Genomic DNA, 22,513 nt, shown 5'->3' on the forward strand with positions numbered 1-22,513 from the left:
TCTATACTTTGTTTTTTTTCTTTTCTTTTGAGATATCACCATTCTTTCATAATGGTTTCAACAAACACCTCAGATTTCTTATCGAGTCTTCATGATTCCCTTTTGGTTACGATAATCTCGTTGTTACCATTCAAAGAATCGGTACGAACGAGTGTTCTTTCAAAGAGATGGAGAAATCTTTGTCGTGAGACAACAAGTCTTGTCTTCAAAGAGTCTGAATTTGCAAAACCCACTCCTCATGATAGCGCTTTCTTGGTTGGTGTTATGCTTGACTGGGTCTCAAAGTTTACTGGCAAAGTTATCGAAAACTTTGAGATTCATCTCTCCCAGCCCAGAGGTTTGGAGGGAGACATAATGTCTCTCACCGAATTCGCCACCTCCCGACAAGTCAAGAACTTTGTTCTTGATTTCTCAGATCATACCCAGAAAGACTTAATAAAATCATTTGTAATGGAGTGTATATTAAGACGCCAGTATCCTCAAAAGAACGAACTAGATGTTTCTTATCTCCTTTTCAATCTTTTATATGTTAGATCTTTAACCGTTTGCTCTTTCTTCCTTCAGGTAAAATTGTTTTTCTATTATCTATCTAATAAGATTCATAATATCTACATCACTAGATCATTCACTACATCGCTATATATTCAGACGTTTTTTTTAATTTTTTGTGTGTGTGTGTGTGTGTCAATGTAACATATTTTTTTCTTTGAAAAAGGTGATCCAAGATTGTGACGATCCTATGGCTTTGCATGATCCGATGAAAACTCGACATTTGGTGATGCGGACAAATATGCACCCAAAAGACTTTAGGGGAATTAATATATTTCTCAATAGTTGTCCGGAACTGGAATCTCTCACTATTGATTTGGTTACTACTAGTCGTTTCGTGGTAAGTTATTTTTGTTTGTTTTAATCTTTAAACAATCTCTCGCACTAACTCTCTATTCCGTAAGACGCTTAACTTAAATCGCATTATGCAGGTAGTTCGGTCGCCATCGGTGATGGATCCGTTAGCGCATTGGCTTACTAGCGAAGCTTACGAGTGTTTGGAAAAAACGCTCAAGGTTGTGAAGTTTAAGAACTTTCGTGGACGCGCGAACGAGCTACATTTGCTTCAATACCTGCTTCGTAATGGGCGTGTGCTGGAACGAGTTGAGCTTTACGAGGCAAAGGGATTGGACCATGAAGAGAAGACGTGGATAATGGCTGCAGTCGAGGTTTTTAAGAAGAATCTCAAGAAAGCTTCCAGTCCTTTAAAACTTACTCTATACAATGCTTGATTTTCTCGTGAAAAGTGTATTACTCATTGAGTGATCTTTTCTGACTTTGTTTGTTTTATTTCGTATTAATGGTCTGTATTTTAATGTTTTATTTGGTACAACTTCTTCAGTTGTTTAAGTTTATCATTTTCTTTTATTTGGCTTGGTTAGAAAAATCATTTGTTAACTAAGAAATGAAATATACTAGTTTACTTTGGTTTAGAGACTTGGCTTGTACTTCGTTTCTGTTCGGTTTTAAAACAATCTTTATGACTCATCGTTTACGCTCTTTTAAGATTCTCTCTCTCTCTCTCTCTCTCTCTTCAGTCATCTTCACATTGTGGTAACCCAGAAAAAGAGAAGAAAGAAAGAAATCGGCTGTTTTCCCCTTTTTGGTCCGAATTGGTCTTTGCTTTTATACCCAAATCAAATCGATTGATTGCATTTTGAGGATTAGTAAAAAAGTTAACAGGATTCTTCTCCTTTGATGATGATGATCTAAGAAGGGCTCTGTTGTTTCCACCATGAAGTCAGTGAAGTGAAATTAACTCCTTTAAGGATTAGGGTTCTATAGGGTTTCCGATTTTGCGGTGAAAAATGTTGTCTTTTTTCGTCTGGGCCATTCGAATTCTAAAACTTCTTTTAGCTTTGGGTTTGAGCTTTCGAATTAACTCTCTTCAACACTTTGCCGTTTTGTTTGTTATACAGTTAGTGGACTCCATAGATGAGTTCAAGAGGAATCGAAAGATGGAGGAAGATTTAGAGAAAGCAATTGCTAGTTCGAGACATCATGGGAAGGCCAAGGTTTCTTTTCATGTGGCAACGATAAACAAGCCTCAAGAGGAGTATAAGATTTTGGTGGACAATGCTAATAAACCTTTCGACCATGTTTTCTTGGAGAGGAGTGAGGACGGTCTTCGCTTCATTCATCCTTTGGTTAGTCTTTTGGAAACATGATCTTTGTATCTTGAAGCTAATACTTCGTTTTGTTTCATGATTTTTGAATGTGATTTGTGTTTGCGTCTTCCTGGTCGTTTCATATATGTTTGTAATACTTTGCAGGAGAAACTTTCGGTGATGGACTTTGTGGATAATAATAATCTTATAGAGAAGAAACCTGTTAAGCCTCTCCCATTGGAAGAGACTCCTTTTAAGATTGTTGAAGAAGTCAAAGATCTCAAGGAATTAGCTGCCACATTGCAAAGTGTTGAAGAGTTTGCTGTAATTTTCCTTCCTTTGATTTCCTTTTCAGTCTAATATGCAATGCGTTCTTGGAATGTGACAATATGCTGGTGGAGGCTGTAATGAGAATGAGAATTTTCTGATTTTACTAAGCTCTCCTGTCCCCTATATATTGAGTAGACAAATAATACTTAGGTTCTGAGTTAGTTATGGTGTCGTCTCTTTCCATATTAATTGGTATATCTTTCTCACTAAGTTTATTGTCTTTTATTCCTTTTAGGTTGATCTGGAGCATAATCAGTATAGATCTTTTCAAGGATTAACATGTTTGATGCAAATCTCCACCAGAACCGAGGATTATATTGTTGATACATTCAAGCTTTGGGATCACATTGGTCCTTATCTAAGGGAACTCTTCAAAGACCCTAAAAAGAAAAAGGTTTTCTCTACAACTCGCATAATTCTTTTCTACACCATTCGGATAATGTGATTAATGCAATATGAAAGCATTTAATTTAACTAGGTAATGCATGGAGCAGATCGTGATATTATTTGGCTTCAACGGGACTTCGGCATTTATGTCTGCAATCTTTTTGACACAGGACAGGTTTGATTTCTGGTTATTCTGTTTTCGTAAAGCCGTGTGTCTTGTAAAGAAGAATGAAACTTAATATTTCTTTCTTTGTTTTTGTGTATGCTAGACATGGTAGAAATGGTGAAAAAGTTAACTTTTCTGTCCATGTATTTCTTTACTGATGTTCATAACATTCTTGTGGCTATGAAATGATAGTTTTAGTTTGATGGTTCTCATGGTTTAAAGTATCCGTAAAATCTTAAGAAGCACTTTTTGTTTTATGTCAGGCCTCAAGGGTGCTAAAGCTGGAGAGAAAGAGTCTCGAATTTCTTCTGAAGCATTATTGTGGAGTTGCTGCAAACAAAGAGTGCATAACAATCCAATCTCGTTAACTTTTATTCTTGCATTGTCATCCTCTCACTCTTCGTTCAATTTCTATTTTGCTACTTGGCTGCAGATACCAAAATGCAGACTGGAGAATACGACCCCTTCCGGATGTAATGACAAGGTTTGTATATTCTCTGTCTAGTCTCTTTCATTATTGTTTTGCATTGGTTGTGTTGAGCTCACACATTTGCATATAATGGCAGATATGCTAGAGAAGATACCCATTATCTTTTGTACATTTATGATGTAATGCAAATAGATTTGCACATAATGGCAAAGGAAAACGAGCAATCTGACTCTCCTCTAATAGAGGTAACAATCTAAGTTTCTTTTCTTAGATTTTGATTCAAGGGTGACTGATAGAGTAGAGAGGATACTATAAACAAACACCTAACTTTATTAAAAACATGAAAATACAGGATTCCTCCCAAAATAAGAGTCGTGACTCTTGTTCCCTTTACTTTCACCCAATAACTTTAAACATACCGTTAAGCTCTTTATTAATAGAAATCATATGCATGGCTTATTAAACATAAATTTATTCTTCTTTCTCGGTCTGTGTCTCCTTGTCGTGTATCCCATGGCTTCTTAGTTGGCGCATGAAGATCAGGCATTAATTCGTTTATATCTATAATCTAACGTTTTCTGTTGTGTCCATGGTCTTCTTCAAAATTTTGGATAATCATATTGACGAAGGTACCCATACTAACAGGTTTACAAACGCAGTTACGATGTGTGCATGCAACTATATGAGAAAGAGCTTTTGACTGGGGATTCATATCTTCACGTTCATGGGTTTGTTGCTTATTGCCCCCTTCATGAAAGAAAATATTTGCTTGAGTTTTATTTATTGCCTGGTGTACCTGTTCTTTTGTTTGGTCAATTGCTTTCTTGCTTTTTATATGGAAGAGCAGTACCCTATTAGATTCAAATCCTTATGCATGGTTTGTTAACTTAATTTAATATGTTGTTGTGTTTCCATTTTGGCATTTGTTAGGGTTCAGACAGGTAATCTCAATGCAGTTCAACTTGCCATTATTGCGGTATGTTCGCAACTTGCGCAATAATCCAAGACACCCGTCATCTGCCTTTCATATCATCATATGAAGGTTACTTAGTAGTTGCTGACTTACAGGGGCTTTGTGAATGGCGAGATCAGATTGCACGTGCAGATGATGAGAGCACCGGTTATGTATTGCCAAACAAAACACTTATTGATATAGGTAGATATTTTACTATTTCATCTCCAGGTCCTTGGATATTTGTCGGTGGTTCCTAACTTGGTCTAATTCGTTTTATTATATAATAGCCAAGGATATGCCAATTAATGTTGGCCAGTTGCGCCGGTTGTTGAAGTCAAAGCATCCTTACATCGAGCGTAATTTTGACGCTGTGATCAGTGTCATCAGACGAGCAATGCAAAATGCAGCGGCATTCGAGCCAGTTGTTCAATCTTTAAAAGATTGGCGTCCTGGAACAGTAAGATATTATGTTATGAATTGTTATTGTAACTCTTTTTGGGTCTCTTTCTGTTTACAGAAGGACTAAGAAAAAAATGTGAGTGCCTTTTAATCCTGGAGTGGTTTTGGCAACGAGTGAAGTCATCGAGTATATTTGTTAAAAAAGAATGTGTTTTAAGGTTCTAGTTGGGGGTATTTGCTTGGTGAAAAGCAATTAGCAGTGATCATATATGATGTTTGCTTGATTTAATTGATTAGGTCACAAAGAACCAGGTTTATTAGGTTCGGAATGTTGCACCCTTCAATAGCATGTGAACTTGCAAAAAACTATAACTATAGGAGAGTTATTTGCAAGGGCTTATTGCTAATCAGATGTCTAGTAGTTTTGGTGATTTTTCTTTATAGCCATATGAGTCATGACTGTTTTATTGCATGCACTTGGTAAATTATTCAATGTGATCTTTTACTCTATGGCTTTTTTTTTTTAGTTTGAGAAAACTATCAAACCTATGATTGAGAAACCGGGCACAGAATTCACAGCTTATTTGAAGAAACAAAGCAGTGATGTTGGAGTTTTGCCGTCAAAGAGGAAGTTTGACAGTGATTACAAAGTGAGTTTTTATATAGTGTTATAATTAAAGAGATTTGTAGAAAATTGTATTAATCTACTGACAAACAAGTTGCAGGCAAAGGAAGTTGTCAAAGTGTCCAAGTCGAAGCCAGATAATGTCATAGTGCTGGATGATGATGATGATACTGATGAACAGGGCTGGGAAAGAGGGGATGCTTCGAATAGGGCTTTGGAAATGCCTTCTAAGGGATCACTATCGATGACTCAAGTGCCAAAGACAAGTAGTACAGAAATTGTAGTTATAGAAGATGATGATGAGTCAGAGAATGACTCAAAAAGTAGAGAAGATGAAGATATGATTAGGAGAAGTGAGAAGCATAGGAGATTCATGAGTCTAAAACGGGGCTTTCTTAACATTTAGCCCTTTAGCTTTTGTGGTACAGTGTGCAATGTTTTGGTCGCTGTTTTGTGTATTAGTCCAACCGTAGACAATCTATCTTGACTTGTATGTACAACAAGTAGACATGTATTTCTACATGTTAACTGAATTTTGAATTAACCCAAAAACGAAACATAGTACTTGTCACTGCGTTTAATAAACTAAAAAGAAGTATTGGGCGCAAAAGTATGTTATGCAGGTTATGCCAGTTGTGGATTCAGGCATCATTTTTAGGGCGTCGGGGAAACTAACAAGAGTAGAGACTATGGTAAATTACACAACATCATCATTACACAACGTAAACGGAGTTAACAAATATTTTTCGGAGAGTTATGAAAATATTTTTTGATTGTTTATACTTGCTAAGTTTTTGTGGATACCACTAGATCCCATCTGAACTATGTAGTTAAGCATGTTTTCACGAAAACAGTATTAGAATAGGTGACTTTTTGTATTACAATTAAGTGAATATAGACCAGATTGACACAAATTTGGAAAAATATTGCTCGATTGACACCCTCTTTTAAAGAAAAACTAGAATGACACAATATTGTGTTTAAATTACCAAAAGCCCAATCAAAAATGAAATAAGAAATAAAAATTAAGTGATAAAATAAAAATTAATTCTCTTCAATTAAAACTTTAGGAACCCAACAATTGTTTCTTTTTTTTAAACCAACTAAACCATTGTTTCTTATCGGATTCTCTTTCACCTATTACCTTCTACTAGATGAGTGCCCCCCAGGCATACGCGTGGGTTTGCTTAATACTCTCTCCTTGTTCCTGAATGATCAATGTTTTAGTTATATTGTTTCAATAAGTGTAGACCTTGGTCTTCGTTGACAGCTTGGACGCAATTTGATTGACCTCTTCCTCTCCTGTTTTCTATGCTAGATTAAAACTTTTATGTTGTTCCATTGTAATTTTTTATATCACCAGAAGCATTAAGCAAGGTTTGGATTCAATTATGAATATAAACCACTACGTAACGAAAATTTTCAGCTAGATGCTTACATAATCCAAACATGAACAACAAGAACATATTGTATCAACAATAGCCAGAAAGTAAATTAAAATGGAGTAGAAATATGTTTTCAAAGAATCATATATAAGAAAGGAGGTATATCATTATCAATTAATGACCTTATTCAATGGAATTGAGACAATATCCTCACAAAACAAAGACTTCTTTTACCGGAAAGAAAGAGGCAAAATTCAGAGATGCACCATACCTAGTGGTTATGAACCATCATCTATACATCTAGATTCTAGATTCCTCATCTTCACTAATATGCTCTGAAGCATCACATAACTGTAACACTTTTAAAAGAACAAAATTGTTTACAAGATTAAGTATTATGCAACTAATCTCCACCTCCGGAAATCCTCCAGTAGTTGATAAGCTTATACATTTATATTTGTTTTCCTAGAGTGATGAAATTAGAGTATGATTCTTTAACCTGCAATCATATTTGTTCATGTCCATGTCCATATCCAAGTAGTAGCGACACTCCTTATCAACCACACCCTTCCTTTTTCGCAGTCCTCTTTCTTGCTTCTTCTTGGTACTCGTTATTCAGAAGAAGAGAGGTGCACATGAATACACGATAGAGAGGAGAATAAGGCAAAGTTATAGATTTCTTTAACATAAGGAGTGCTAAATTTATCGGGATGAATTAGGGTTCTAGTCGCAGCCTCTAGATTCTCCATAATTGAGATGTTATTAAGACGAAGGATTAATTAATCTGTCATTACAGATAACAAATCTGCTGTCACTATATTAACAAAAAAACAAATCTGTTATCATTTTATTCATATATAATAAATCTGTTATCAAGCAGCAGATTTTATAGTAGAAAAAACAAAACTGTCATAACATAAGAAAATCTGCCACAATATATAGTGTGAATGTAGGTCAATATAGCAATTTTAAAAAGATTTTAGAAAACAACAGATTTTCTCTTCAATCCAAAATCAGTCATAACTTAAAAAAAATCTGTCACCACTAGATGTCAAACTAGTAATTATTTTTCCGTTTATAAATCTGTCGCAATATGACAGATTTTTGAAGGAAAAAAAAAAAACTGTTGCAACAATAAAAAAATCTGCCACAAAATTCCTAAAAAATTGTCTAAAATAATGAAAATCTGTCATGACTTTATGAATAAGTCTGTCGCGTTAAAAATATATGTTGTTCAAAAAAAATCTGTCGTACACATTTCAAATAAATCTGCTGTAAAAAACAAATCTGCTATCAAACTTTTCAAATTAATCTGCTATCCAAAATAAGTCTGCCAAAAAAAGTTTGTCATGGACAAAAAATCTGCCACTTACAAATTAATCTGTCATTACTTGTTTGGCAGACTTTTTTTTTTTTTTAAACGAAATTACAGGTATTTTTAACCAAGGGTAATATTGACTTCTTTTTTTTCCTAACAAAGCAAAAAATGGTATTTTAGGTATGAAAATAACTCAACTAACCCTTAAATTTTATGAGCTAATCTAGCAATTAACTGCTCAATTTGGGTTAAACTAGTAATTTTCCCTACAATTAAGCCCTTAATTGTCTATCTACTATTTTTATGTTGTAGCTTGAGATTTTGAAAACTATGCAAATCATCGATGGGCTTGACTGGCAAATGCTTTAAAAAACTTAACAAAAATGCATTTTACCTTTCTTTTTAAAACACATTTCCAAACTTTAATTTCTACAACCAAAATACTCCAGCAAAAAAATCTACCGCCACATCAAAATCTACAACTTAAAGTTTATAATCAAAAATCTAAAGTTACAGTCGTAACTAATCATGCCCAATATTTTCTTTAATAACTAAAACATACGCTACTGATTAAAAAAATATTTAGTTCTATTTTATATCGTCATATATGCGATTTTAGCTTATATATTTTTATAAAATATAAAAGGGAAATAGACTAACTATAAAAAGAAAAAGACGAATTTCAGTAGCTTCTGAATCGTTTAGTCAGATAGGTTAGAATTGATTTTAATGTAAGTACGACAAACAACAGTTTTTATAGTAAAATATTTATTTTATTTTTTTTGAAAAATTTGTCCTGCAGTTTACCCCGACCTAAAATTCTCTTAGTTTTCCTTTATAATTAAATATAATTTAAGAGTTTAAAATAAGGAAATCTATCTATTTCCATAACCACTCTAAAACTTTAGTATAAACGCCACAAAAAATCTGATATTTATTCAAATCTGTGTGTAAATTTATAAAATTGTGCACAAATTACATTTTTGTGTAAAATTAAGTGCATCGGGTAATTACTCAAGCAATTAGTGTTTAAATGGTAGTTTTTTTAAAATCGTTTTTGAATCTTAAGTACTCTAATTTTCAATGAAATAATAGGGAAAATGATAGTCAGCTATGTGAAGTATACGCCAACATAATGTCACACATACAAACAATAAAAAGATCTTGTTAACTATATGAACTATAATCATCACATAAATACATACTTAAACAAACATAGGTTATGTGTACAACACCATAGACATTCAACTCTGATAAATAAATGAAATTGATAAATGATTTGTCTAATTTTACAAAAATTTATAACAACCTTTTTTTCGTTATCATAAATTGGATTTTCATTTTGTGGACTATATGTTAATGAACTAGAGCTAAAAAATTCATATATTAGATAACATGTAAATCATATCAATTATATATCTCTTATATTATTAATATATTTATACATATATATACACACATATATATAACAAATCTTATTATAACATCCGCGAACCAAATTGGATGGTTTACGGATGTGTGTAGATCGACACTACCAATTTCTAGTTCGATCGGATTGTTTTAAATCGTCGAATTAGAGCGCTTCGGTTAAGGAAAACCCTAAACCGGGGTTTATAAGCTGGAGCTCGACCTAGGTTTTGACAGTATCCTCATTTGTCCATGATTCCAGAGATTTTAGAAAAGGAGAAATTTTTTTCTTGTGAGTTTCCTGAGAGTTCTAAGCTGTTTTTGGAGATATTTGTCCCTGTGGGTGGAGATCTAGGGCTAATGACGAGTTTGGAGCCTTGTTGTGGCGTTGAACTCATCAGTTTTGGGTGGAATCTTCTTGTTGAAGTGCATGACCCTGTCTGATCTAGGATTGAGAATTCTCTGTTTTGGTGTTCTTTGAGTTCTGTGATTGACTCCTTGCTTGCTTGTAGTTGTTTTTGTGTTCCCAATAAATTTTGGTGGCTTCTGGGTGAGCCTCAGCCACATTGGAGATGTTTGGAGTCGGAGATCTGCGTTGGAGATCGTAGGAAAACGATGCTCGGCATCTGTATCGACCAATAGAAAGAGTGTGTCGATTGACACAAATACGAGGACGGCGCGAGAAACCTAATGAGCATCGATCGACGCATGTGGAGGTGTCGGTCGACGCAAATTAGAGTTTTCGGAAAATGTCGAGCATGCATCAATCGACACAAGCGTCGATCAACACAAGGCGGCTTGCGTCGATCAACACAAGGAGTGTGCGGTCAACACCAATCATGTCAGTGTCGATCGACACAAAGGAATGTGTTGGTCGACACCAACCTTCAGCAGACGGCTAATACTTGCTTTTCCTGGTTTGATTATGTTGTTTGTTGATTGTTGAACATTGGTTTCTCAATTGCCTACGTGTATAGCTCAGTAGATGGAAGGATTGCCTCATTGAGTGTTTATGGCAACACTCATGCATATCAATTGTTGTTTGTGGTGCAGGTAATTGCAAAGTGTGACTGTGGGATCATGAAAATAAAGATGGTGATGTTCAAGTGGCTCGATTGGTTGTTGTTTGGATTACTAGAGTTGAGTCGTTAGAATGTTGCTAGGTTGCTGATTTGATGTTTAATGATTTGTAATTGATTTATTACTTGTTTATGTTGGAATGATTATTGGATTAGTTATTACTTATTATTAGTTTATCTATGGTATTTCTGGTTTAATATTGTTATTTATTTACGCCGTTGAGTTTTATTGAGATTATGATGTTAGTGAGTATGATACAGTAGCTAATACTGAATTAAAAAAAAAATGGGTGTTGCCCAAAAAAAAAGAAAAAAGAAAAGAGCCGGCCGTTTCACTTTTCTTTAAAAGACGTAGAAAAGAAAGAAAGCAAAAATTGTGATAATTTCTTTACTTTTCTTTTTTTTTGCATAAAAAAGGTAAAATATAAAAATTAAAATTGATCCAGACATGTAAGTAGATATATAAATATGTATTTAAATTAATTTTTCAATTTTGACAACAAAAAAAAAAAATCGTGTCAAATTACTAAAATTGAACATATGTGAGGATAGATTCACTAATACATATCTAAATGGAAAAAAATCAACTCATTTAGGTACAATATCACATTCAAATCTATATAAAGGAAAAAAAAACTATAAATGGAATTGAATAAAATCACTATGCAAAGAAAAAAAATCAATCAAATTGGTTAGAAGATTTAAAAACTTAAAACAATTTTTTTTTGGATTTGGATTTAACTTCATGTTGTAAATAGTGATGATCAAACATATACTTAAACTTTAGAAACGAAACAAAACAAAACCAAACTGAAACGAGTACAAGTTTCCAAACTAAGCAAACTAGTATTTCATTTCTTAGTTATCAGTTGTTTTTCTAACCAAGCCAAACAAGAAAATGATAAACTTAAACAACTGAAGAAGTTGATCCAAATAAATCATTGAAATACAGACCATTAACATGAAATAAAACAAAGTCAGAAAAGATCACTCAATGAGTCTACACTTTTCACCAGAAAATCAAGAAAATGCTTCAATCAAGCATTGTATAGAGTAATTTTTAAATGACTCGAATCTTTCTTGAGAGTCTTCTGAACCTCCTCGACTCCAGCCATTATCCACGTCTTCTGCTTATGGTCCAATCCCTTTTCCTCGTACAGGTCAACTCGTTCCAGCACACGCCCATTACGAATCAGGTATTGAAGCAAATGTAACTCTTTCGAGCTTCCACGAAAGTTCTTTACCTTCACAACCTTGAGCGTTTTCTCCAAACAATCGTACGATTTGCTAGTAAGCCAATGCGTTACCGGATCTATCACCAATGAAGACCAAACTCTCTGCATAATCCAATTAAAGTTCAGCGTTTTATACCAAATGGCAAGATAATGTGAGAGATATTAAAGATTAAAACAAACAGAAATAACTTACCACGAAAGGACTAGTAGTAACTAAATCAAAAGTGAGAGATTCCAGTTCCGGACAGCTATTGAGAAATATTTTAATTCCTCCGAAGTCATTTGGGTGCATATTTGTTCGCATCACCAAATGTCGAGTTTTCATCGGACCATGCAAAGCCATAGGATAGTCACAATCTTGGATCACCTTTTTCAAAGAAAAAAATATGTTAAGATGTAGTGAACGATCTAGTGATGTAGATTTTGTCATTTTGTGGAAGCGAAATATAACAATAATATCGAATGAATGATCTAGTGATATTATGAATCTTAGATAGCTAATAGAGTACGTGAAAAACAATTTACCTGAAGGAAGAAAGAGCAAACGGTTAAAGATCTAACATATAAAAGATTGAAAAGGAGATAAGAAACATCTTGTTCGTTCTTCTGAAGATACTGGGATCTGAATATACAAATTAAAAATGAGCTTATTAAGTCTGTCGGGGTACGATCTGAGAGATTAAGAACTATGTTTTTGACTTGTCGGGAGGTGGCGAATTCGATGAGAGACATTAGATCTCTCTCGAAATCCGTGGGCAGAAAGAGATGAATCTCAAAGTTTTCGATAACGTTGCCAGTAAACTTTGAGACCCAGTCAAGCATAACACCAACAAAGAAAACCCTTCCACGAACTGAGGGTTCGACGATGAATCTATCAAACTCCGAAAGTGTAACAAATTCGGACTCTTTGAAGACAAGACTTGTCGTCTCACGACAGAGATTTCTCCATCTCTTTGAAAGAACACTCGCTCGTACTGATTCTTTGAACGGTAACAACGAGATTATCGTAACCAAAAGGGAATCATGAAGACTCGACAAGAAATCTGAGGTGTTTGTTGAAACCATTGTGAAAAGAGAGAAGATGGTGTTTATGATTAAACCAGTGGGTTTAGCACCTCAGAAGATGGTGTTTATGATTAAACCAGTGGCTTTAGCACCTCAGAAGCTTATCTATTTATAAGCTTTTGAAAGTCTTGATTTTTTTTTTTCTGCATTGTGATTTTTTTTTATTAAACCACTTTGACCTCTATTTAGCTTTTTTATTAAATATTTATCTTTGAGTTTCCAACTAAGATAATTGTGATTTGAGAATACTTAATATTAATTTTTATTGAGCAAGAAACATCATTTTTTGTTGTTTTTACTAAAAATTAAATTAATTATTGCATAATGGGCAAGCTTTTTCAAGATTTGATCAAAATGTTAGATGCGCGCTTTTTGAAAGTATGTTTTAAAAATACTTTTTACAATTAGTTGACTTTACCTCTTACAATCATAAGCTTTTGAAAGTCTTGATTTTTTCTTTCTTTCTGGTTTATGATTTTTTCAATCATTAAACCTCTTTGACCTCTATTTAGCTTATTTTATTAAATATTTATCTTTGAGTTTTGAACAAAGATATTGTAGCTTCACAATTTTGATTTGAGAATGCATCTAACTAATTTTTAGTTAGCAAGAAACATCCAAAAAGTTTTTATTTACTAAAATTAAATCTTACATAATGCGCGCGTTTTTTTTACATTTTAGTCATTAATAACATACATATGCTTTACAAAAATATCTTAAAAAATATATCTACAGTTAGTTATCTTTTACATAGTTAGAAATCTCTCTAACATTAATATTTTAAATGAATTTTCTCACATAAAATCACTTTTAATTGATCAATATATTTAAATTAACATTTTAATATAAAAATTTGGCTAAATGAATTATTGAGTTAATATTTTTTTATTATAATAAATATTGTTAAAAATAGTAAACATGGAGTTCTTTTCTAATTAATGTTTGGTTGAAAAAAAAATGTAAACATTATGAAGTGAGTAATATTTTTTTCTAGTATTTTTCCTTGAAGATGCTTTTCATAAATAAAATAAAATAACACGCTTTACCTTAAGTGTCAAATTTAAAACTGAGAAACCATTGGGAAAATGCTTTCAATCATTTTGACATTTATATCACTTTTTTTATTATGCTTAAAAGTATTAATTTTCTATGAATGTAATCTTTTAAATTGAACAAATGAAATTAAAAGATTTTTTTCTTTTTGTGTGTGATTTGTTACCTTTGTAATCAGATTTGGTGAATTCTTTATGTAAATCAAAAACCTATTATGCCCTATTTTAATTTTTCCACAAATAACCAAAGTTTTTTCTTTTGTTCGTGAACGGCTTCAAAGTCGCACGAATGGTTGGACGGCAAATTTGCTTTCGAAAGGGGGGAAAGAAGTAATGATTAAATCTGTAGCTACTGCTGTGCCGACCTTTGTGATGTCTTGTTTTCGGATCCCTAAAACAATCACATCCAAACTTACTAGTGCGGTGGCGAACTTTTGGTGGAGTTCTAATGGACAGTCAGGGGGCATGCATTGGCTTGCTTGGGAAAAATTATGCGTTAGCAAACAGCTAGGTGGTCTTGGATTTAGGAATGTGGATGATTTTAATACAGCCTTGCTGGCTAAACAGCTTTGGCGACTAATTGATGCTCCGGATTCCCTGTTTGCCAGGGTTTTTAAAAGTAGGTACTATAGGAATACGCATCCGTTGGATCCAATTAGGTCTTACTCCCCATCGTATGGGTGGAGGAGTATCTGTTCCGCTCGCTCTCTGGTTAACAAAGGACTTATTAAACGGGTTGGCTTCGGGGACACCATTTCCATATGGTCTTATCCTTGGGTGCCAGCTCAATTCCCGAGACCAGCTTTAAGTAGGGGCCCGGTAAAGGACCTCTCCCTTCAAATGACTCATTTAATTGATCGTCAGACTAACTCTTGGCAGATGGACATGCTCTATGAGCATTTTGCTCCAGACGATGTGGATTTGATCCAGGCTATACCTCTAGGTGGTAATCAGAGGGCTGACTTTTTCGGTTGGCATTTTACGAAAACAGGGCGGTATACAGTCAAATCGGGCTATCACACAGCACGTTTAGATGAAACGCGGACTTTTAAGCCCTGTGGTTCTGGGCCGGAAATTACCCCCCTCCTAGCTAGCGTTTGGAGGGTCCGTTGCCCTCCTAAAATTCAACATTTTATGTGGCAAGTCCTAACTGGATGCATTTCGGTTTCGGCTAACCTGGGGCGTTGAGGTATTGCATGTGACATTGGATGTGTTCGTTGTGGAGCGGATGAGGAGACAATAAATCATGCAATTTTTGTTTGCCCTCCTGCTCGACAGGTATGGGCTTTGGCTCATGTCCCGGTGGGCCCAATCTCCTTTCCGACGGAATCGGTGTATGCAAATGTGGACCACTTCTTAGGACAGCAAAATCCAGGGGCAAATTTTATGACGTTTCCTTGGCTTATGTGGTATATTTGGAAAGCCCGGAATGCACGAGTTTATGAAAATATTGTGGAGAATCCGGAGGATATTGTTAGGATTGCAGAAGGCGAAGCTACAGGGTGGCAGAAGGCACAACTCGAGGAGGATATCAGTATCTCTGTTTTATCCCCTGTAGGTTTATCGGTTCCGGCGGCCACGAACACACTTCCAACTGAGTTCTCGGGTTACCGCTGCTTTATAGATGGTTCCTGGAAAGCAGAAGACCAATTTGCAGGCGCTGGATGGTGTTGTACCTCACTACAGGCTACGTCGTCACTGATGGGCGCTAGGAGTTTTCGTCGAAGTCTATCTCCATTACATGCCGAAGCTGAAGCTTTCCTGTGGGCGATGTGGTGCATGATTGGCCATGATTTCCGGGACGTGGCTTTCTATACGGACTGTGCGGATTTGGTGAAGATGGTGTCTTCTCCTTCTGACTGGCCAGCTTTCTCGACGTACTTGGACGACATCACGATGGATAGGGAAGAATTTTCTTCTTTCTCTTTATCTTATATTTCAAGAAAAGCTAATGTAACTGCGGACTCTTTGGCACGCCAAGCGCGTACCTCTCCGCATCATGTTCTGTTTGTAAACAATTTTCCTTCCCATTGGCTCATTTGAGCTGATCTTTTTGTAGACAAAAAAAAAAAGTTCTAACTCAGTTGAAAAAATGTGTAATAGTTTTTTGTTTTTTCGATAGTTTAATGAGAAATACCCTGGAATAGCACACTTTTAAGTTTTTTTCTTCCAAAACTAGCACAAATGATCCAATTTTCCAAAACTAGCATTTGTATATTAAGATTATTATTTAATTTAAATAACAATTTTTTTAATCAAATCACGATTTTAGATCTCAAAGCTCCGACAAAACTTACGGTGAAGATTTTGAACTCAGATCTTCATATCTTTTCAGTTAAGTGGCAAAATCGATCGACTGAAACCAATACAATACAAATCCACACCAATAGCATCTTCATTCACCAGATTCTGATCGAAGATCAGAGTTTAATTAAGCTACGGCACTTTCGTAGTCTACGATAGTGAATACGGCGGCGGAGAATCCTTCGAGTACAATTACGATGGATGATTGGCGAAAAGTATAAGCGGTTTTGTTTGATATTGACAGTGATGGTGTGCTTTGTAACAATGATGAGCTTTACACTTTCCTTCGTTGATGTTTTTTGCTGAGATGAGAGTTAAAGTCATTGTGGATGATTTGATTCCTCTTACGGGAACAAGTAAAAAGCTTTGGCAAATCAATTTTTGAATATGGTTTTATGTTAATGTGTGCTTAGATTGATTTTGTTGATTTCTTGGGTTGGGCAATGCACACCTGAAGCCATGTCATAAAGTTGTATCTGACTATCTGAGCATTCAAGCTTCAACGGAGATGCTCATGATGTTTTAGGAAAACCATCCTGAATTTAAAAAAATCCTTCCTAAACATCATTCAATCATTTGAGAATTGGTGTTCTGTAGAAGATTGTTGAGTGGAGGAAGATGAGGAAACAATTTATTAAGAGTACGAGAGAAGTTCATCGTTATCATTGGTTTCAATGTCGTCGACTTCTTTGGCTTGTAGTTTGCAGGTTTGGTGCTATAGCAAAATTAACAATTTTAACTTTGAATGTATTATGATCATCCTACTTCATTGTGATCTCGGATCTCCGTTTAAAGTGTCAATCATATTTGAACTTGAAGAACCTACAACTAGATTTTGCTACAATTTTTCAGAGACATAAAACCTGCAAATCCAAAGTTTGCCATATAGATGCTGGTTTCATACATTTAGGAAGACATTCATAAAATTCAAAAACATCTTACTAAAAAATATGAAATCCTTCTTAAATTTAAAGAAATGAGTTTTGTTCCATCTTTTGTTTACTTGTTTTGCTTTAATATATCACAAATTACTCCATTTATTCAGGGATATTGATTTTGTTTTGTGCACATCATGATATATATATATATGTGTAATGATTTGACTTTTGTGTGTTTCAAAATTGTTATGAAAGCTATCCAAAATTGTAAAGGTGTCATTCCTAAATATTATTGAATCATTCCTAACTTTATATAAATGTGTTTATAACTCTCATTTTAGTGTTATACCTTAGTATGTCAAAGATTACTCCATTATTAAAGTATAATAATTTCATTTTTGTGCATACCTTGGTGTTTACCAATATCAAGATTTTTATTAAATTCACCTTGATATCTAAATTTTTTATGAAGGTCATCATGCAATTCAAAGAATCTGTCCTGAATTTCGTGTAATCCTTCCTAAATAATCATTCATGAATATTTTTGTTTATTAGTTACACTTTCTTACACAGTTTGTAAATGTTTTGGGTTCGAATCCGATATATGCCAAAAAGCTCACCTTTTTTTTCTATAATGAAAACTATCCTGAATTTTAAAAGATCTTTCCTAAACATCAATCAATCCTTCCTGAATAATATTTTTCGCAACAAAAACGAACAAACTTGTTTAATCCAAGCATTTTTTTCCTTTCCACAGATCACAACATAAAAAATCAGTCACAAATAAATGTTTACAAGGCATTATCACAACGTGAAAAACCAGTTACAACTTACGAAAGAAAACAATAAAATACATACCCAACCCCTTTGGAAGTATCTAGCACACTCTCTAAGCTCTCTTGAACGAGTATAGCTTTGACTGCCTAATCTAATCGGTTTCAATGTCAAGACTTGAGATAAATTTGGATATGAGATATCAATCATTTGGTACTCCTGCTCAAATTGTTACCAGAACCTACCATTATTATATCCCTTAGTCTACTACTTTTTGCTTCATACTAAAAGTAACTCAAAACCTGCAACCAGAAAATAGAGTTATTTGTCAATCCTCAATTACGCTGAAGGCTGAACCCATATTAATGGTTTTAAAGAACTCAAATCTGAATAGTAGTAGTAAAACTGTTTAACTTTGAATCCACCAAAATGAGTTCTAAATATCAAAATGTTTAGAACTTGATTCACAAGAAGTTGATGGGAAATTAAGATGGAAGTAAAAACTATAGAGCTTAGAGCATAGGTGATAACGAAACAGAGCATAAGATACTAATAAACAACATTATGTGCAAGATCACCCCAAAAACAAAATCATGAACGTAAATCGAAACGTAATGAAGTCGAGCATCAATAACAAGGAGAGAGAGGGAGAGATCACCCACAATATGAATATCTCATTTCAAAGCTGACGAAGGACTGTGAATCTTACAGCTCTGTTCTGGGATTTTGTTAAAACTAACGCCAAAATCGATGGGACTAGAGATTGAGGCAACAGAGTCAAATCATCTTCGTCGGGTAATCTGATTTCCCATTTCGGAACTCTATCTTGTTCATCGTCGTCACCGTAATCGCTCATCCTAATTTTCTTCCCCCTTTTTTCACACTCTCTTCTTTCTCTACGGATTTTAAATCAATATATTCCTCTTGAAGCTTAAGCCTTCCCGATCATCATCGTATATGATCTCCCATTCTGGTAAAGCTGCTTCAGCGTCTCCGGTTAGAGATTCTTGCCGGTGAAGCTGCGTCATTCTCTCCAATTTCTTAAGAACCATCGAGAAAGATGAAGATTTTTATAAAATGTTTTAATTAATAACTTTAGTAATTTTAATATTAAATTAGAGAATGTGTGCTAAATTTAAAAAAAAATAAATATATGTGCTACGTTTGGAAGAAAAACCTAATTTGGTGTTATTTTTGAGAATCTCCCTATTTTAATGGACTTGTTTTTTTTTTTTGTTAATATATGGACTTAATGTGCTTAAGTTCTGGTAGGCCCAATATTTGCAAGCAATTCTGTTGGGAATAATCCACGGAAAAGTCTAAAATATGGTTTTTTTTTTCTTTCAATTTATCGAAAATATAAAATTATGTTCAACTCAAAAATAACATGTTAGTGTATCCCTCAATAGAATGTACTTTAGAGAAGTTTCTAGGAATTAAGATGTGGTCTTGAGCCAACCCCAATTTGTAGACAAAAGTATGGTTTTAGTTAACGCTGCATGATAGAATCACACATTCTCAAAACGAGAGGTTTGAAGCCTAATCCGATAAAATGTGTCGCATGATAGAATCACACATTTTCAAAACGAGAGGTTTGAAGCCTAATCCGATAAAATGTGTCAAGTCTTACGTGGTGAACAAAAAAAAAGATGTCAAGTCTTATATAAGAATAACTGTGAGTATTGTTTTGAGTCGATCTTTGTGTGTGGCTTCGGAAGCACACAAAGATATATTCAAAATCGTATATAAGCCAGGCTTCCCTTTAACCTTATGATCCATTCACACATAATAAGAACAAACAAAATACTAACAAGTAACAACCCTTATGTTTTTTTTTATCGAAGAATGATTTTTCCACGAACTTGGATTCCTTGAAAATGAGGCTTGTTCTCTCACGATTGATATTTTTTCCATAGAGAAATTAGCACTTTTTTAAACAAATTCTTTGAATGACATAGAGAATTAGAGATGATTGGTTAAAACAAAAATGTAATCAGGTCAAACGGTTTGATATTGTGGTCAGAAAATACACACATATTTATAAGTAAAACGGGTTTGATTTTTCAACGGAAAATACAAAATTTCGAACGACTATTAACGAATATTTTTCCTGACAGAATTTTCACGGATAACGATGCAACTGGTCTATCGTACATCGGTGGGCAAGATTGAGTTATGTTCATGGGAACCACTACATATTCTTTTTAAATATATATATATATATATATATATATATATATGTGAATATCGTATTAATATGACGAGTCGAGGTTTTACAAAATAAGCTTAACCTAGAAGATGTAACCCTGCCCAAAAAGAATAAAAAAAAAAATAGTTGCAAGGAGGTGTTGGTGTCGAGCAACACAAAAAAACATCACCAGAGTATTTTTTTCTTTTTTTCTTTCTTTTTTTTTTTTTTTTTTTTTAAACTTTTGTCCATCAATACATTGAATTGGCTCTGTTTAAAGTAGCCTCCTTTCTTTCTTTAACACCGCGTTTACAAACTCAGAAACCTCAACCAACCATGATGACATTATGGAAATGATTCTTATTAGGCAAGAAGTAAAAAACCCAATCGTAGCTTGNTTTTTTTTTTTTTTTTTTTTTTTTTTTTTTTTTTTTTTTTTAATATAAGTCTGAATATCATATTAATATATGAAGAATTGAGGTTTTACAAAATAAGCTTAACTTAGAAGATGTAACATTGCCAAAAAAAAAAAAGAATAAAAAAAGAGAGTTACAAGGAGGTGTTGGTGTCAAGCAACACAAAAAAATCATCATAACCAGAGTATCATTAGGTTCGTGAATTGCTTCCTGGATCTTCCACTACTACTATACGTATTCTTGTTTAATTATGTTCATATTATTCCAAAAAATCAAAACACCTGTAAACTGTTCAAACTCATATCTTACTATGACAGTGCAATATCATCTAATGCATTCAAAAACTTCAGAAATATTATGCATATTTTCTACAAAAAAAAATTTTACATTAATGATCTAGGTTTTGAACCTAAAACATTAATCAAGAAGCTTTTGTCCCTTATGTTTTTAGTTTACCAATAAGAAGAAGAGATCTTTCACTTTGTCTTCTTTCTCTTCATCTTGAAAATTGGGATTTTGTTTTCGTAGAAATTCATATCTTAATTGTAAAATTGAATCTGTTCTCAGTTGTGTTGTTGTTATGTGTTTAGCTGAAACGATTTTGATAGATTTTACCTGCAATTTTACTGCGATTTTGATAGTGTTATCGGATTTTGATAGTGTCTATTTTTTATAGTGTTATCGGGTCTATCTTTCTTGTTGCCATGATTTTTAACCTTCTTTGTAGCTCGATGTTGTTTGTTACTTCTTTATTTTCATCATAGTGTTATCGGATGTAAGGATTATAAATGACCCGTCGATTACTGACTATAAGTTTTCTACAAGCTTTCATTGTTCCAGTAGATCTTGTTCTCACTATCGCTACTTCATCTTCTCTTGGCTCTTCCTCCTCTCTATTTACTTCTTCATTGTCATTGCCTTGTTTTGTTGATGGTGTGTTTTGTTGTTGTCCTATTCGTCTCTGTTTGTCTATTGAAGTGGTCATTGCTAGGCTAGTCATTGCCTTGTTTTGTTGACCACTTCACCTGTTGGTGGTCGTCTCTGTTTAAACAATGAACAAAAACAATGAACAAAAATATAATGTCCCCTTACAGACGATTAGAGTTTTGTTGTTGTCCTATTCGTCTCTGTTTGTCTATTCGCCTTCTTCATTGTCATTGCCTTGTTTTGTTGACCATTTCACCTGTTAAGCATTTCGTAGCCCTCTTCTCTCTTTGTCTATTGTTTGTTTCACCTTTTTCTATTCTATTGTTTAGCTCTCTGTTACGGATTATAGTTGGTTGTAGTTACTAAATTGGTTCTAATTTATATTTTAGTTTGTTTAGGTCTGAGTTTTGTTTTAGTTTGAACAAGCAATACAAATTAGTTCTTAACGTGTTACTTATGATTTGCAAATGGATTCATCATCTCCAAATTTTGATGATGACGAGAGAGATATACACGAAGAAGAAGAGGTTCTAACACCCGAGTCTAATCGAAGAAGCAAAAAGAAACAGACTCATAATAGCGGATCAGAGTCTGAGCAGCCTGAGTCTAAGACCCAAAAGACTCTCAACCCAAGATCAAATGCATGGCAACATTTCACAAGAATGAAAGACAATCGTGACAAATGTAACTGCAACTATTGGGGAAAGAAATTCAACTGTCCAACAAAATCAGGAACACAAACCTTGTGGAATCATCTAAAAATATGCAAGGCATATTTGGCATGAGAAGACTGTCAAAATCCATCCGAAGGTCAACAGGTTATTAGTAAAGATGGGAGTTTACAATCTGGAAAAGTGTCTGAGCATATTTTTAGAGAAGCATTGAATGAAATGGTGGTGATAGGAGAGTTACCATTGTCGTTTGTAGAATGTGCAACAATGAAACATTTTTGCAACAAGGTGCCACTTCTATCTTCTATCAATGTTTTTTCTTATGTTTTTAATACATGATTTTAATACATGATTCTAATACATGAT

General features: G+C 34.0%; 3 protein-coding genes across 8 annotated transcripts; 2 read left to right on the top strand and 1 right to left on the bottom strand.

The window, feature by feature from the left end:
• On the top strand, positions 1-1,280 carry LOC104747543 (putative F-box/LRR-repeat protein At5g54820). Its single transcript, XM_010469191.2, has 3 exons — positions 1-564; positions 716-889; positions 981-1,280. Exons 1-3 carry the CDS (start codon positions 52-54, stop codon positions 1,278-1,280), a joined length of 987 nt encoding a protein of 328 aa, XP_010467493.2. The 5' UTR covers positions 1-51.
• On the top strand, positions 1,513-6,015 carry LOC104747544 (protein RRP6-like 1). Of its 6 annotated transcripts, none has more exons than XM_010469195.2 (14): positions 1,514-1,858; positions 1,968-2,195; positions 2,322-2,480; positions 2,722-2,880; positions 2,965-3,048; positions 3,303-3,382; positions 3,473-3,523; positions 3,606-3,714; positions 4,115-4,197; positions 4,400-4,445; positions 4,538-4,625; positions 4,712-4,881; positions 5,351-5,473; positions 5,543-6,015. In XM_010469195.2, exons 2-14 carry the CDS (start codon positions 2,007-2,009, stop codon positions 5,852-5,854), a joined length of 1,653 nt encoding a protein of 550 aa, XP_010467497.1. In that variant the 5' UTR covers positions 1,514-1,858; positions 1,968-2,006; the 3' UTR covers positions 5,855-6,015. The 6 variants fall into 6 exon arrangements, with proteins under 6 accessions (XP_010467494.1, XP_010467497.1, XP_010467499.1 ...); XM_010469197.2 differs by having other exon boundaries at positions 1,514-1,849; XM_010469194.2 differs by having other exon boundaries at positions 1,514-1,792.
• On the bottom strand, positions 11,620-12,992 carry LOC104747545 (putative F-box/LRR-repeat protein At1g56400). The gene is made up of 3 exons (XM_010469198.2): positions 12,398-12,992; positions 12,066-12,239; positions 11,620-11,974 (listed from the first exon to the last, which is right to left on the bottom strand). Exons 1-3 carry the CDS (start codon positions 12,935-12,937, stop codon positions 11,675-11,677), a joined length of 1,014 nt encoding a protein of 337 aa, XP_010467500.1. The 5' UTR covers positions 12,938-12,992; the 3' UTR covers positions 11,620-11,674.

This window comes from Camelina sativa, chromosome 15 (genome assembly GCF_000633955.1).
Source record: "Camelina sativa cultivar DH55 chromosome 15, Cs, whole genome shotgun sequence".
In the NCBI taxonomy this organism is placed as follows: Eukaryota; Viridiplantae; Streptophyta; class Magnoliopsida; order Brassicales; family Brassicaceae; genus Camelina; species Camelina sativa.

Coding starts and splice junctions, on each gene's coding strand:
- LOC104747543 (XM_010469191.2), top strand. CDS start 52: ATGGTTTCAACAAACACCTCAGATTTCTTATCGAGTCTTCATGATTCC. Junction 565..715: donor TTTGCTCTTTCTTCCTTCAG/GTAAAATTGTTT, acceptor TCTTTGAAAAAG/GTGATCCAAGATTGTGACGA. Junction 890..980: donor TTACTACTAGTCGTTTCGTG/GTAAGTTATTTT, acceptor CGCATTATGCAG/GTAGTTCGGTCGCCATCGGT.
- LOC104747545 (XM_010469198.2), bottom strand. CDS start 12,937: ATGGTTTCAACAAACACCTCAGATTTCTTGTCGAGTCTTCATGATTCC. Junction 12,240..12,397: donor TTTGCTCTTTCTTCCTTCAG/GTAAATTGTTTT, acceptor TCTTTGAAAAAG/GTGATCCAAGATTGTGACTA. Junction 11,975..12,065: donor TTACTACTAGTCCTTTCGTG/GTAAGTTATTTC, acceptor TGGATTATGCAG/AGAGTTTGGTCTTCATTGGT.
- LOC104747544 (XM_010469192.2), top strand. CDS start 1,857: ATGTTGTCTTTTTTCGTCTGGGCCATTCGAATTCTAAAACTTCTTTTA. Junction 2,481..2,721: donor AAAGTGTTGAAGAGTTTGCT/GTAATTTTCCTT, acceptor TATTCCTTTTAG/GTTGATCTGGAGCATAATCA. Junction 2,881..2,964: donor AAGACCCTAAAAAGAAAAAG/GTTTTCTCTACA, acceptor TAATTTAACTAG/GTAATGCATGGAGCAGATCG.